This window comes from Canis lupus, chromosome X (assembly GCF_003254725.2).
Source record: "Canis lupus dingo isolate Sandy chromosome X, ASM325472v2, whole genome shotgun sequence".
Taxonomy (NCBI): Eukaryota; Metazoa; Chordata; class Mammalia; order Carnivora; family Canidae; genus Canis; species Canis lupus.
Window position 1 is genome coordinate 60,478,014 of NC_064281.1, and position 16,424 is coordinate 60,494,437.

Consider the following 16,424-nt stretch of genomic DNA (forward strand, 5'->3'; position numbering starts at 1 on the left):
ACAAAACCATTTATGTTTGTTCTGGATAATAAAATACAAAGCGTTGCCTTAATTGAAATTATTATTTTTTGAGATATCAAATCTATATTGGCTGAACAAAGTAAAAAGTCAAGTGTATAATGAAAATGAGCTTTAGTAACTTTTGAGTTTTCAAAGGACTTAGAAACCAAAGGAATACATGTGAACACGGTGGTATGGTGATGCCACAGGGTATTATACAGACATTAGAATTTATAAACATTAAAGTCCTTCTAATATCAATATTATAGGATAGAATACAATATTCTTAAGATGTTCTTCCAAATAAAATCATAGGCTTTAGTTCATGATTCATGTGTTCATGTAGTTAAAAAAATTAAGCATGTAGTTTATTTAAGTGTGTTTTGTAAAATAAACTAATAAATCACTGAAAAAAACTCTTCACTTCTACTCCTTATATTGAAGGTAGAAAATTGTCCAGCAGGGTATCACAGCAAATTAAGAAATTGAATTTTGGAGTCAGACTGTCTAGATTTGAACCCTGTTCTGATCCTTAGCTGTCTGACAATGGACAAGTGCCTCAGTTTTTAAAACAGCAAAACAGGGATAAGAATGGTATATATATTACAGGACAATTGTAAGCATTAAATGAGGTGATATAGGTAAGGTAATTAAAATAAAAGCTCAGTAATTGTCAGATAGCATGACTGATAGGCATATTTTTCAACCTCCAGGAATTGATAAGTCCATAAAGTGATGATTTCACTTCTGGAGAAAACACAACTATGGAAAAATTGGAAAATAATTAAGTATTAAATAGTTTTGTATAAGATATAAATATAAATGACATAAAGAATAACAAATTAGTGGTTAGCTTATGGGGATTGAATTATAGTATGTTTCTGTGTGGGAGAAAGTGGGATTGCTAGCAGAAGTAAGAACATAGGAGAACACCTAGAGTTGGGAATAAGTAAGACACAACCTTTTTTAAAAATGTGAATTAGAATTTAACTATGCCCATACTTTGTTCTAAACCTTTCAAAATTTAGAATCCATGTTGTAAATATGAATCAGTACATTTAAGTAACAAAACCATCTATAAGTACTTTAAAATTATTTAAAGGTAAAACTTTAACATATGTATATATGTTATGATCCCATTTGAGATTCAAAAGTGCCTTATAAAAAAAAAGGCAAGACAAGTATTATTGTTCCCATTTTGTAAATGAAGAAGCTGAGGATCAGAATTTATATCACTCAAAGTTACACCACAAGTAAGTAATAGAGACCTAACAACCAGGTCTTCTAGCTTCCAATTTAGTGCTCTTCTACCACATCATACTGAATAGCAAAAAGCTTAGAACATGAAAAATGAGGACTGAGTTTTTTTTGATAGATATTATGTATGCTCCTCATCTCAAAAGAGCAAAATATGGTATAGGATAAAAATGTTGATACTGCCAAATCTCAGGTATGTTAAAAATAGATGGGAACCAGTTAGTTATACTATGCTTTCGAGGTCCTCTTTCTTTCTGTTTTGAGTGTTTTCCTAAGGGGTTGCAACATTAGTAGTGAAATAGAAGTAACATACACATGGCAGATTCAGATAGAACTTTTCCTTTCATAGCTTTATTTTTTTCACCATTATCATTTATTTCCTCTGAGGTAACATGCCTTTTGAAACAGAGAATAAAGGAACAGACCGCACTTCAGCAAAAGCTTGCCCATGAATATTATATTTCAGCCATAATCAAGTTGTGTTTTAATAACAAAGCTTCCACTGTAATATAAAACCCACTGTAAACATATCCTTGATATTCCTGTTAACATGCCAATAGAGAAGAAAAAGTATAAAATAATAAGACTTATAATTAACTTCCACTCATAAATGCATATCATAGAGCAAAATCTCTGACATACTTACATAAATATAATTACTTCTTAAAACACCTTGTAATATGAACATTCAAAGTTTTATTCAGAAAAAACACTATAGCTAGTTTTGATCCCAATAATAAGCATATAGAAAAGTAGAACCCTTTCCCTCTTCTTTAGATAAATTTTAAATTACTTCTGTTCATTTATGGGAATGCCAGTTGTCTGGTTTTTAAGGAAGAATTGTATGTCATGTAGGGAGAGAATTCTCTGTAAGAACTTCAATAAGCAACAAAAACTCCACCATTCTCTTTTGAGGACCTGGGTCAGGAGCAGAAGAAAATTAGACACAAACTGGCTTTGGACCAAGTTCATATTCCTCAGTTTCCAGAATACACATTGCATGGAACCATTTGGGCCATTTGGCTGGATACTAGGCTGTTCTAGCACTTGCATATTCTGTTTTGGAAGAAATGGCCCTACTTTGCATAGTCAGTCAATACTACAAAGGAAGAGGGTGACAGGACATTTTATGTAGCTCGTGAACTGGGTAATTCTAGTTCTCATTTGGTGGCATGCATGCAAAGGAATATATTAGGATGATTGGGAAATAATTGCTAATTTTGTATCTTAAAGGGCTAGTTCTTATCCTTTGTGAAGCTTTTGAGAGGAAAACCTTTGGTCTCAGATCCATTTTTTACAATGCCAAGACAAAAATATTCTTCACCTTTCAGTGAATGATCAAAAAACCACTTATAATTTAGTTCATAGTTGTGGACTGAATTTTTAACACTTAAATATCTTTAGAACCTGTAACAGTGTGGATTCATAAATGCAATATATTTATAGGCACACATTCAGTTAAGTATTTGCAATTTATTAATGTAAATTCTCATTTTTATTGTAGATAATTTGAGATAATACTTATTTGGGAAACTTTTTTCATTGATTTTCATTGGAAATGGGTTTAAATTACTCTTTACATATTTCTTCTCCTTTTTCTGGCAAAGAGGCCTTTTTCTTGGGTACATAAGTCACACTGGACAAAGAATGCTTTCTAAATGTAGACAGTCTTCTCCTAAAGTTCCCCCCTGAAAAGAAATATAGGAGAGGGTCAAAGCAACAATTTGATGCAGCCAGAGACAAGGTTATGACCACTGACTTTTGCATTCTAAGAACAGAATCACAGGGTTTAGTTTCATTGTGTAAAAAATGAAGGTGGATGGTGCGTTGAATATGATATGGCATGAAGCTGATCAAAAAGGCAGCTGTCACAACTATTATCATTCCTATAGCTTTTTTACGACTTGATAGATTTTTCTTCATGGAATTTTTAAGTAAGGTTAAAATGATCATTGTATAACAGGCAATTATAATAACAAAAGGAATGATAAATCCTACAAACAATGACACATAATGCAAGACCAAAACATGATTTTTAGCCTGATTGTCCTGTGGAGGCTCAAAGCACTTGGTATTGTTTTTCTCATCTTTGTAAGATGTGGACAGCAAAAATGGAGAACTGGCCAAAATCACAAAAATCCAAATGCCAAGACACACAAACCTCGCTTTCTTCTGGGTAACCAAATTAATGTTCTGGACTGGGAAAACAATTGCAATACACCGGAAAAAGCTCATGGCTGTCATAAAGAAGATACTACAATAGAGGTTGACATACAAGGCATAGGTGCTGAGGCGGCACAAAAAGTCACCGAAAAGCCAAATGCCTTTGTGAACATAATAGACCACACGGAGAGGCAATGTACACACACACAGTAGATCTGCTACTGCTAAATTAATCATGTATACTTGGAAAGCTGACTTCTCATGATATGTTTTTATGAGGACATAGAGCACAAAGCTATTGCCAAAGAAGCCCACAACGGAGATCATAGAGTACAAAGTGGAATATACTTGATTGCGGAAGTCATCAATAGTGTCATTGCACTTGTTATTATTGGCAGAAGATACTGTCAGATTCCCGACTCCATCCATGTTTCTCTAGGAATGTCTGCTTGGTGCCTACAATATACACACAAACATATAATTCTTGTCAATTATTACCAGACAAAAAAATACAGGAAGCACTAAGATTTCACTTTATATTGTCATTATATATACTTTCTGATCATGGCAGGAAGCACAGGTGATGAGGCAATAAAGAGGGATTCAGCTGCATCTTGCCTACAGGGGAAGGGTTTGAATCTTACAGGCATTAAGAAAAGTCTTTTTCCTTCTTTTTCCACCCAGTTTACCTAACGAACTTCCTGTTAATCTTCAAGACTTAAATTAGCTCTCCTTTTAAAAGTCATATTACTCTAGTACTATTCTGTAAATCTTCCTTTTTTATTTTATTTATTATTTTATTATTATTTTTACATATTTTTTATATGGAGTTCAATTTGCCAACATATAGCATAACACCCGGGCTCATCCCATCAACTGCCCCCCTCAGTGCTCGTCACCCAGTCACCCCATCACCCTGCCCACCTCACTTTCCACTACCCCTTCTTCATTTCCCAGAGTTAGGAGTGTCTCATATTCTGTCACTCTCACTGATATTTCCACTCATTTTCTCTCCTTTCCCCATCATTCCCTTTACTATTTTATATATTCCTGAAATGAATAAGACTGTATAATGTTTGTCCTTCTCCAATTAACATATTTCACTCAGCATAATACCCCCCAGTTCCATCCACGTTGAAGCAAATGGTGGGTATTTGTCATTTCTAATGGCTGACTAATATTCCATTGTATAGATATACCACAACTTCTTTATTCATTCATCTCTCTATGGACACCGAGGCTCCTTCCACAGTTTGGCTATAGTAGACATTGCAGCTATAAATATTGGGGTGCAGGTGTCCTGCTGTCTCACTGCATCTGTATCTTTGGGGTAAACCTCCAGCAGTGCAATTGCTGGGTCATAGGGCAGATCTATTTTTAGCTATTTGAGGAACCTCCACAGAGTTTTCCAGAGTGGCGGGACCAGTTCACATTCCCACCAACAGTGCAAGAGGGTTCCTCTTTCTCCACATCCTCTCCAACATTTGTTGTTTCCAGTCTTGTTAATTTTCATCATTCTTACTGGTGTGGGGTGGTATCTCATTGTAGTTTTGATTTGTATTTCCCTGATGGCAAGTGATGCGGAGCATTTTCTCATGTGCTTGTTGGCCATGTCTATGTTTTCCTCTGTGTAGTTTCTGTTCATGTCTTTTGCCCATTTCATGATTGCATTGTTTCTTTGATGTTCAGTTTCATAAGTTCTTTATAGATCTTGGATACTAGCCCTTTATCTGATATGTCATTTGCAAATATCTTCTCCCTTTCAGTAGGTTGTCTTTTAGTTTTGTTGACTGTTTCTTTTGCTGTGCAGAAGCGTTTTATCTTGATGAAGTTGCAATAATTCATTTTTGCTTTTGTTTCCTTTGCCTTCATGGATGTATCTTGCAGGAAGTTGCTGTGGCCAAGTTCAAAAAGGGTGTTGCCTATGTTCTCCTCTAGTATTCTGATGGATTCTTGTCTCACATTTAGATCTTTCATCCATTTTGAGTTTATCTTTGTGTATGGTGTACGAGAATGGTCTAGTTGCATTCTTCTGCATGTGGATGTCCAATTTTTCCAGCACCATTGATTGAAGAGACTGTCTTTCTTCCAGTAGATAGGCTTTCCTGCTTTGTCGAATATTAGTTGACAATAGAGTTGAGAGTCCCCTTCTGGATTCTCTATTCTGTTCCATTGATCTATTTGTCTGTTTTTGTGCCAGTACTACACTGTCTTGATGACCACAGCTTTATAGTACAACCTGAAACCTGGCATTGTGATGCTCCAGCTCTAGGTCTCTTTTTTAATATTCCCCTGGCTATTTGGGGTCTTTTCTGATTCCACACAAATCCTAAGATGATTTGTTCCAACTCTCTGAAGAAAGTCCGTGCTATTTTGATAGGGATTGCATTAAATGTGTAAATTACCCTGGGTAGCATTGACATTTTCACAGTATTAATTCTATGAATCCATGAGCATAGAATAATTTTCCATCTCTTTGTGTCTTCCTCAATTTCTTTCAGAAGTGTTCTATAGTTTTGAGGGTATAGATCCTTTACCTCTTTGGTTAGGTTTATTCCTAGGTATCTTATGCTTTTGGGTGCAATTGTAAATGTGATGGACTCCTTAATTTCTCTTTCTTCAGTCTCATTGTTAGTGTATAGGAATGCCACTGATTTCTGGGCATTGATTTTGTGTCCTGCCACATTGCCGAATTGCTATATGAGTTCTAGCAATCATGGGGTGGAGTCTTTTGCCTTTTCTATGGACAGTATCATGTCAGCTGCGAAGAGGGAGAGTTTGACTTCTTCTTTGCCAATTTGAATGCCTTTTATTTCTTTTTGCTTCCTGATTGCTGAGGCTAGGACTTCTAGTACTATGTTGAATAGCAATGGTGAGAGTGGATATCCTTGTCTTGTTCCTGATCTTAGGGGAAAGGCTTCCAGTGTTTTCCCATTGACAATGATATTTGCTGTGGGTTTTTCGTAGATGGGTTTTAAGATGCTGAGGAATGTTCCCTCTATCCCTACACTCTGAAGAGTTTTGATCAGGAATGGATGCTGTATTTTGTCAAATGCTTTCTCTGTATCTTTTTTTTAAACATTTTTATTTATTTATGATAGTCACAGAGAGAGAGAGAGAGAGGCAGAGACATAGGCAGAGGGAGAAGCAGGCTCCATGCACCGAGAGCCCGACGTGGGATTCGATCCCGGGTCTCCAAGATCGTGCCCTGGGCCAAAGGCAGGCGCCAAACCGCTGTGCCACCCAGGGATCCCGCTTTCTCTGTATCTATTGAGAGGATCACATCGTTCTTGTTTTTTCTCTTGTGGATTTGATCAATCACATTGATTGCTTTATGAGTGTTGAACCAGCCTTGTATCCCGGGGATAATCCCAATTGGTCATGGTGAATAATCTTCTTAATATACTGTTGGATCCTATTGGCTAGTATCTTGTTGAGAATTTTTGCATGTGTGTTCATCAGGGACACTGGTCTATAATTCTCCTTTTTAGTGGAGTCTTTGTCTGGTTTTGGAATAAAGGTGATGCTGGCCTCATAGAATGAGTTTGGATGTATTCCATCTCTTCCTATCTTTTGGAACAGTTTTAGTAGAATAGGTATGCTTCTTCTATATATGTTTGATAGAATTGCCCTAGGATGCCATCTGGCCCTGGACTTTTGTGTCTTGGGAGGTTTTTGATGACTGCTTCAATTTCCTCCCTGGTTATCGATAGGCCTGTTCAGGATTTCTATTTCTTCCTGTTCCAGTTTTGGTAATTTGTGGTTTTCCAGAAATGTGTCCATTTCTTCTAGATTGCCTAAATTATTGGCATGTAGCTGCTCATAATAAGTTTTTAAAATCGTTTGTAATTCCTTGGCATTGATGGTGATCTCTCCTTTTTCACTCATGATCTTATTAATTTGAGTCTTTTCTCTCTTCTTTTTAATAAGGCTGGCTAATGGTTTATTTATCTTATTAATTCTTTCAAAGAACCACCTCTGGCTTTGTTGATCTGTTCCACAGTTCTTCTGGTCTCTATTTCATTGAGCTCTGCTCGAATCTTTATTAACTCTCTTCTTCTGCTGGGTGTAGGCTTTTTTTGCTGTTTTTTCTCCAGCTTCTTTAGGTTCAAGGTTAGCTTTTTTTTCCAGTTTTTGGCTGGATGGTTGTGTTGCGATGTATTTCCCTGTCAGAACTCCCTTTGCTGTATCCAAAGATTTTGAATGGTGGTATCTTCATTCTCACTATTTTCCATGAAACTTTTTAATTCTTCTCTAATTTCCTGGCTGACTGACCCTTTCATCTTTTAGCAGGATGGTCTTTAACCTCCACGTGTTTGAATTTCTTACAAATTTCTTCTCGTGATTGAGTTCAAGTTTCAAAGCATTATGGTCTGAAAATATGCAGGGGACAACCGCAATCTTTTGGTTTGGTTAAGACCTGATTTGTGACCCAGTAAGTCATCTATTCTGGAGAAGGTATCACGTGCATTTGAGAAGAATGTGTATTCAGTTGTATTTAGATGTAAAGTTCTGTAAATGTCTGCAAAACTGGTCTGGTACAGTTTATCATTTAAAGTTCTTGTTTCTTTGGAGATGTTGTTTTAGAAGATCTGTCAATTACAGAAAGCACCATGTTGAAGTCTCCCAGTATTAGTGTATTATTATCCAATTATGTCTTTACTTTGGTTATTAATTGATGGGTATTCTTGGCAGCTCCCACATTAAGGGCATAAATCTTCATGATTGTTAGGTCCTCTTGTGGGATAGGTACTTTAAGGATGATATAGTGTCCTTCTTCACCTCTTACTACAGTCTTCGGGATAAACTTTAATTTATCTGATATGAGATGGATGGCCAACCCTGCTTTCTTTTGAGGACCATTTGGATGGTAAAGGGTTCTCCAACCTTTTATTTTCAGGCTGTAGGTGTCCTCATGTCTAAAATGAGTCTCTTGTAGACAGCAAATAGATGGGTCTTGCTTTTTTATCCAGTCTGAAACCCGGCGCCTTTTGATGGGTTCATTAAGCCCATTCACGTTCATTAAGCGCATATTGAAAGATATGAATTTAGTGTCATCATGATACCTATTCAGTCCTTGTTTTTGTGGATTGTTTCCTTGGACTTCCTCTTTCTTTTACAGAGTCTGCCTTAATAGTTCTTGCAGAGCTGGTTTGGTGATCACATATTTTTTCAGTTTCTGCCTATCTTGGAAGCTCTTTATCTCTCCTTCTATTCTGAATGAGAGCCTTGCTGTATAAAGTATTCTTGGCTGCATGTTCTTCTCATTTAGGACCCTGAATATATCCTGACACCCCTCCTGGCCTGCCAGGTCTCTGTGGAGAGGTCTGCTGCTAATATAACAGTTCTCCCAATATAGTTTAGGGATCTCTTGTCTCTTGCTGCTTTAAAGATTTTCTCTTTATCTTTGAAATTTGCAAGATTCACTATGAAATGTTGGGTTGGAATGTTAAATGGTTTTTATTTATTTTAGGAGGGGGATCTCTCTATCTCCTGGATCTGAATGCCTGTTTCTCTCCCCAAGTTAGGGAAGTTCTCAGCTATGATTTGTTCAAATACACTTTCTTGTCCTCTGTCCCTTTCGGCGCCCTGTGGAACCCCAATTATACATATATTTTTTTCCTTCTGAGGCTGTCATTTTTTTTCCTTAACCTTTCCTCTTGATCTTTTAATTGTTTTTCTATTTTTTCCTCAGCTTCCTTCCTTGCCAACAACTTGTCTTCTATGTCATTCACTCATTCTTCTACCTTGTTAACCCTCATTGTTAGGACCTCCAGTTTGGATTGCATCTCATTTAATTGATTTTTAATGTCTGCCTGATTAGATCTAAATTCTGCAATCATGAAGTCTCTTGAATCCTTTATGCTTTTTTCCAGAGCCACCAGTAGCTTCATAATTATGTTCCTGAATTGGTTTTCTGACATCGAATTGTAATCCAATTTCTGTAACTCCGTGGGAGAGAGTACTGTTTCTGATTTTTTCTTTTGTGGTGAGTTCTTTCTAGTCATTTTGCTCAGTTCAGAGTGGCTAAAAACAAGTTGTATTGGAAAAAGGAAGGAAAAAGAGAAACAAAAAAGGGCGAAGCCAACAAACAAAAAACAAGGCAGGGTATCCTCTGATTCCATATACTGTAAGTTCCTGGGCTACCCCTGGAGCTTTCCAGCACTGCTTAGTTAATAACTTGCTCTTCCCCTGTCTTTCCAGCTGGTGTTCTGGGGGAGAGCCCTGCTGTGCTGTTTTTCAGGTTTGTGCACCTGGGGGAGCTGCCCCGTCCCCTGCCAGGTGCATGACTCAGTGGGAGCTGTTTGTCCTGTGAGGCCCTTGCTCCCTGGTAGCCCCGCTCAGTCCCAGGCACAAGGTGACACCAGGAGGAAGGAACAGTGGCGGTGGCCAGCTTTCCAGCCCTGGAGTCAGTTCCAGCAGTAACTACCGCAGTCTCCCAGTAGGCACTTGCCTGGATGCTCCGAGGCGGCAGACGCGGATCTGCACAGCTTGGGCCGGGCGGCAAGAGCGTCCTTCTGCCCTGTGTCCTCCTGACCTCCGCCTGTCCCAAGGGGAGTGCCAGACCCTGGGCTGTGTCCCCCAGTGCTTTGGGCTTCGGGGTTTGCGCAGCTGGAATTGCTCTCCTGGGGCTGTGCAGCCCTGTCCCCTTGGAACCGCCGCCTGAGCCACTGCCTGAGCTGCCCCCAAGGCCCAGCCGGGTGCGCACTCCAGCCCTTTAGGGAGCTTGGCCCATGGTGTGTGGCACACTCTCCCCCAGGGTGCACTTCCTGTGTTAGTGACCCTGGGAACCTGGGGGCTCCACTACTCCTGGGATCCTGCCCAAGTTCCCTGTGAGTGCCTTTCCATCTGGGAAGATTGGTAAAGTTCCTGCCTCTCTGGGACGGGGCTTTCCTGTACTGGAGGCTCTTGCAGCCTGGCCTTAGCCTGGCTCCTCATGGTTACCACCCCCCCACACACTGGATGCTTTTTTATTTATTTATTTATTTCTGTCTTCCTACCTTGATAGAAGCACAAACTCTTCTCACTGTCACATTACAGCCGTGCTCTCTTTAAATCTCAGGATGAATTCATAGGTTTTCAGGATGATTTGAAAGTTATTTAGGTAAGTTGTTGGGGATAGGTGACTTGGGGATCCTATTTTTCCACCGTCTTTCCCTGCCCCCTATATCTTCCATTGAATTGGGTTTTTCTATTAGATCAAAGCTTTGAAGATGTAGTTCCATAAATATAAATATCCATCTAGCTGCCATCTAACCATCTATAGCTATTTATCTATCATCACCTATCTAATTTGGCAGAGCATTGAATTCTCTTGGGGAATAAAATCTATGTGAAAATGCTTGTTTCTTTCAAGACGAGGGCTTCCTAGGTAACATCTGTTGGTTGATGCTTATCTGATTGTTTTAATGAGGGGAAAATTTCCAAAGAAGTAAAACACATTTATAAAATTTGCACCATAAGTTAAGTTTCTGAAGAAAGATGTAGCATACATAGTTGAAATATATTTTCTGGGTAAAAATATTGTTGTAGATGTTCATCCTTATTCTCTTCATAGACTCACTCTCAAAGTCTTGCTATTCAACAATACATGGTCATTTCTCTTACACCAAGAAGCTGTTACTTGGTGTAGCTTAGTTAAGCTTTATCAAGACTGTCAATTATGGCAGTAACCAAGCTCTGATCAGATAGATCTAGGGATGAGACAACATAGAAATAATGATATTTAGTGTTCCTCAAGATTCTTTTATTCTTTAAGAAAGTGGGAGCAACTCACCAATGTAGAATATGGTGGATAATCTTTTTTTGTGGATAATATTTGTTCAAAATCTGATTTTTTGGGTTTTTACATAGCTCTTTCTCCCTAGTAAGAGACAGTTGGGGTTAGTAAGGTGTAAAGACTACTTGAATATGCAAGAAATCCCAACAATGGATGGGACTGATCTTGTCTCTGATTTATAGGTACAGAGACAGACGACTATCATAGTGGTTGTAGGTAGGATATAACTTCCACATTTACTACTGCTAACAACTTGACTAGTTGCTTCAATTTCCCCTTTAATGAAAAAAGGTCATTATTTTTCACCAAGAACTCTTGGTATATGACAAAAAAACAGGATGAAATCATTCTGAAGGTGGATATCAAGATCAAAGAGAAAAATGAGTTGACTATTCTGAACTTCTGCATTATTTCTCAGTTTCCTTTCCTTTCACCGTTGATTCTCTGAACACAGATGCAATTGTGGAAAAGAACTGCCTAAACTGATTAAAGTCTCTGTTAACCTTGTTGCTAAGGTTTTCCACAAATTGGGCAGTTTTATGATGAGGCACTAGATGGTGCTGTTGAGATTTTTGATAAAACCTTTGTTTTAAGAACTACTCTTGACTATTATTTATAAAGGGAATATAAGGGAAGGGAGAAGAAATGTGTGGGAAATACCAGAAAGGGAGACGGAATATAAAGACTCCTAACTCTGGGAAACGAACTAGGGGTGGTAGAAGGGGAGGAGGGCGGGGAGTGGGGGTGAATGGGTGATGGGCACTGAGCGGGGCACTTGACGGGATGAGCACTGGGTGTTATTCTGTATGTTGGTAAATTGAACACCAATAAAAAATAAATTTATTATTAAAAAAAGAACTACTCTTGAGAGATAATTACCATCTGTCATTCCTACCACCATCAATTCTCACTACATACTTCTAAAAACTATAGAATAATTTTCCATATATTGGAGCTTCCAATTATGTCATATTCTGTTCTAAAGCCTTCAATGGTCCCTGAGGGATTTCAGAATAAAGTGCAAACTTCCTGGCCTGATATTTAAGGCTCTCTATAGTCTGGTTGCAACTAAATTTTTCTAGCTTCTCTCTCACTTTTCTCCTTTACACATCCTGTAGTTCAATGAAACAGATATTTTACTATGCTAGGGACATGTGCTACATGTTTTCTCACTTGACTGCCCCTTTTCATGGTATTTCTTTTTCCTGAAATATTCTTTCCTCCATCTATGTGTATGCAAAAATTACCTACCCTTTAGCTCAAATTACACCCTTCTTGACTAAGACTTTTCTCATCCTCTTTCCAAAGTAATTTCTATCATTTTCCTTTCTAGGGAACTCTAAATTTCTCTTTCAGATCAATGATTTGTATGCATATGTTATCTTCCCTTACAGACTATCTAGTTGACATATAAGAAGGCATGTCACACAGGGTTAACACATATGTATTTTAACCATAAATGCTCAATAAATGTTAACTGAGTGAATGGATAAATGGATGATGAAGTAGTTTGTCATTTTAAAGTATTATTTGTCATTTAAAACCACTTAGAATTATCTTTGCATTCCATTATAATTTAAAATCTTTTCAGCCTCAGACCCTAAAGTTGCTTCCTAAAATATTAAGAAAGGAACTAAATCTTAATACTAACTATAAGATTAAAAAACATTTGTATCTTGACATAGAATAATCACTTATTTATTTTTCTGTTAAATATTATAAATTTGACATTCCCAGATCTTTGTTTTTTGTTTTTTTAATAATAAATTTATTTTTTATTGGTGTTCAATTTGCCAACATACAGAATAACACTCAGTGCTTATCCTGTCAAATGCCCCCCTCAGTGCCCGCCACCCATTCACCCCCACCCCCAGCCCTCCTCCCCCTCCACCACCCCTAGTTCGTTTCCCAGATCTTTGAATAAAAGATGTGAATGAAACTGATAAATAAATTAATGAAAAATGGATGGTCATTAGTCACATTAATAACTTTCCAGTCCTTAAAGGTCAAAATAAGCTTTGCTAGTAATGTTGTTATTTAGGTTCAATTGTTTATAACTTAGTCAAATCAATAACTTATATTAGGTCGTAAAAAGAAAATTGTACAACTTTCAAACGAGTAATGAATCCTAGAGGGATAGAGATCACTTAGTCCAAGCCACTCATTTCATGAATGATGACTTTGCTTGTCTTAAACAGCATTTAATTCATTTTTATAGATTTTTTTTTGTGATCCTCAAATGATAAGACCCAAATCATATGGATTCAGAGATACCTAAGATCACCTACCTGCCTTCCAGCAGCTCATAGTCTGGTGAGGGGAGAGAAGTGATAACTCAGCAGTATAGAAAGTTTACAATACAGTATGGTAAGAACTATTTTAGAACAAAGCAAATGGGCTATTAATTGGTTAATATAAACACACATAAGATTACTTTTTGTACAGATGACAAAGGAAGTTACTTTGTTAGGATAATTTGCAAGTTGAAGAAACAAGATTGATTTAGAAAATTGAACCATACCTCTTTCTGACACTGCAGTGCCTTTCACGAATTTTCCTAGTTGGTGGTCAGCTCTTATGATGTAATTTCAGATGAAGCCTAAGCTGAAATCATAAGATTGAAAAAGGAAGTCAATGACCTTAGAAGCAATCCAGAAGGGTCATGGGAGCTTAGTGGCCTTAAGTACATATCCAGGGTGTGTCATAGGATATCACAGCCTTACTGACAGATTTAGAGCTAGCTATTAGATTCTATGCCTCTTTTTCCCCCTCCATTCATTTTTAAATTCCCAGGGAAGGGAACTTGGAATACTGACCAGAGCTGATCACAGATATTTGTTGCTTTGTTCAGGAAGCTTTTGTATCTAAAGATGAACCCAGTATTATAAAAATACTCCTCTATGTAACCGTATTTTCCCTATTTTCTCTTCTAAACTGTTTGTTATTAAGTTCAAAGGGGAAATAATTTGGAAGTTCATATCGAAGGACCTAGTTTGCTAGCAAGAAGAGTTAGAACATTAAAAATATCAAATATATCTGTCCGGAATGGCTTAAGTACAGTTTTCCTTGAAGAAATGACAGATTAGGGGATCCCTGGGTGGCTCAGCGGTTTAGCACCTGCCTTCGGCCCAGGGCATGATCCTGGAGTCCTGGGATCGAGTCCCACATCAGGCTCCCTGCATGGAGCCTGCTTCTCCCTCTGCCTGTGTCTCTGCCTCTCTCTCTCTTTGTGTCTCTCATGAATAAATAAATAAAATCGTAAAAAAAGAAATGATGGATTAGAAGACTTTAGACTCTTCTCCCTAAAATCTCATAGTAACAGTTATTGTTTATATCAGTAATTTGACATATATTATATACCTTCAGAAATCAACTGTCTTGTAGTTTGTATTGTTAACTTTTCATAAGTATATGCTTCAATTAAACTATATCAGAAAATCTAACAAATTGTAACAAATCTTAAAGAAATGAACAAAGAAGGGATTTTCTGAAATGGTAGCAACTTGAACACTGAGCCCTCCCTCAATTTGTATTCCCCTATGGCAATTTTCATCCTTGTTTGACAGGGCGACACAGCCTGGCCACTTACATTTAGTTGTGGCCTAAGTACCAAAAAAATAAGCACCTTCTAATTTATTCTTAGCAAGTTTAAACACACTGGGCTTTTTAAAGGAACTCTGCTGAAAATAAAAGGAAATCAAAAGTTAAAGAAGATGTGGTTTATGTATACAATGGAATATTACTCAGCCATTAGAAATGACAAATACCCACCATTTGCTTCGACGTGGATGGAACTGGAGGGTATTATGCTGAGTGAAATAAGTCAATCGGAGAAGGACAAACATTATATGGTCTCATTCATTTGGGGAATATAAATAATAGTGAAAGGGAATAGAGGGGAAGGGAGAAGAAATGGGTAGGAAATATCAGAAAGGGAGACAGAACATGAAGACTCCTAATTCTGGGAAACGAACTAGGGGTGGTGGAAGGGGAGGAGGGTGGGGGTGGGGGTGACTGGGTGGTGGGCACTGAGGGGGACACTTGATGGGATGAGCACTGGGTGTTATTCTGTATGTTGGTAAATTGAACACCAATAAAAATAAATTTATTATTAAAAAAATAAAAAAAAGTACATAGGATAAAAAAAGGAAATCAAAAGAAAAATAAAATTAAAAATATAAAATATAGACAAGTTTTAAAAGTAAAAATATGAACCTATAGCTATATTATTGCTGTGTGATCCCACTCTATATTCAGATAATCATTTTTTTAGATCTTCTCCAATTTCTTTTCCCTTTCTGAATTTCCCTCCTTCTCCCAGTAAGGAATTGACATAGGTAACCTGCTACTAGCAGTCTGGGTAAAGTATGGTTTAAGCTGATTTTTATATTTTTTTTACTCAGTAAACCCTTTTTATTTAGCTTGTCCTAAGTCTCTTTAATCAATAAGGTATACTGACTGAATTTCAAATGAAAAAGAATCTCTGAGCCTAAAATTACATTATTTCACTCATCTATGAAGAAAATTAACTTTGACTCTGTCACAATTTTGTGTTTAGACAAAGCTTATATTTTTTTCCTAGTGTGGAAAGACAAAGTTTATCAATTTCTAATACCCATCTACGATAAGTGTAATATTACTAGTTATACACATCCTTGGTAGCTGTACAATGATAGTTTAGTTCACAAGTGATTACATGTCACACTGGGTAGCAGTGTAGTGTTTCCTCAAGTTTGGGATTCTGGGGTATCTTCTATTATCTTTGCACATAGCAGGCACCCAATACTTTCACTCTTTGCCTTTTTTTTTTCCAGTTTCCTAGAGGACTTTTGTCTCTGACAGCAGCTTCTGCCGTAATTGGATTCTACCATTCTTATCTATCTATCTATCTATCTATCTATCTATCTATCTATCTATCATCTATCTTCTTTCCTTCAGCCCTTAGCCTCCACTGAATTTATAAATAACCTGGTCAAGCCCCAGTGAATGAGGCAAATATGAGATCCAGAGATAATCTGAGAATACAAGGTCCCAATTTATATACCATACATACTTTTTATTTTTGCTGCATTAGAACTACCTATGAACAAGAATGACTTAGACACTTTGTGCTTTCTAAGTGTGGTCTGGGTACAGCTGGTGAAGCTGGTGATCTACAAGTATCCCCAGGGTGGTGCCTTCTATTTTTTAAAAGATTTTATTTTATTTATTTATGAGAAACAAA

The 16,424-nt window shown here is 37.3% G+C and overlaps 1 protein-coding gene across 2 annotated transcripts in view; it reads right to left on the reverse strand.

The window, feature by feature from the left end:
- Nucleotides 1-1,687: 1,687 nt before the first annotated feature.
- Nucleotides 1,688-16,424, reverse strand: part of CYSLTR1 (cysteinyl leukotriene receptor 1) — a 50,701-nt gene continuing 35,964 nt past the window's right edge. For both annotated transcript variants that reach the window (XM_049107388.1, XM_049107389.1), the window contains 2 exons: nucleotides 13,727-13,804; nucleotides 1,688-3,877 (listed from right to left, as the gene is read on the reverse strand). In XM_049107388.1, the coding sequence (XP_048963345.1) occupies nucleotides 2,827-3,849 (1,023 nt within the window). In that variant the 5' untranslated portion in view covers nucleotides 3,850-3,877; nucleotides 13,727-13,804 and the 3' untranslated portion in view covers nucleotides 1,688-2,826. The remainder of the gene's footprint in view (nucleotides 3,878-13,726; nucleotides 13,805-16,424) is intronic.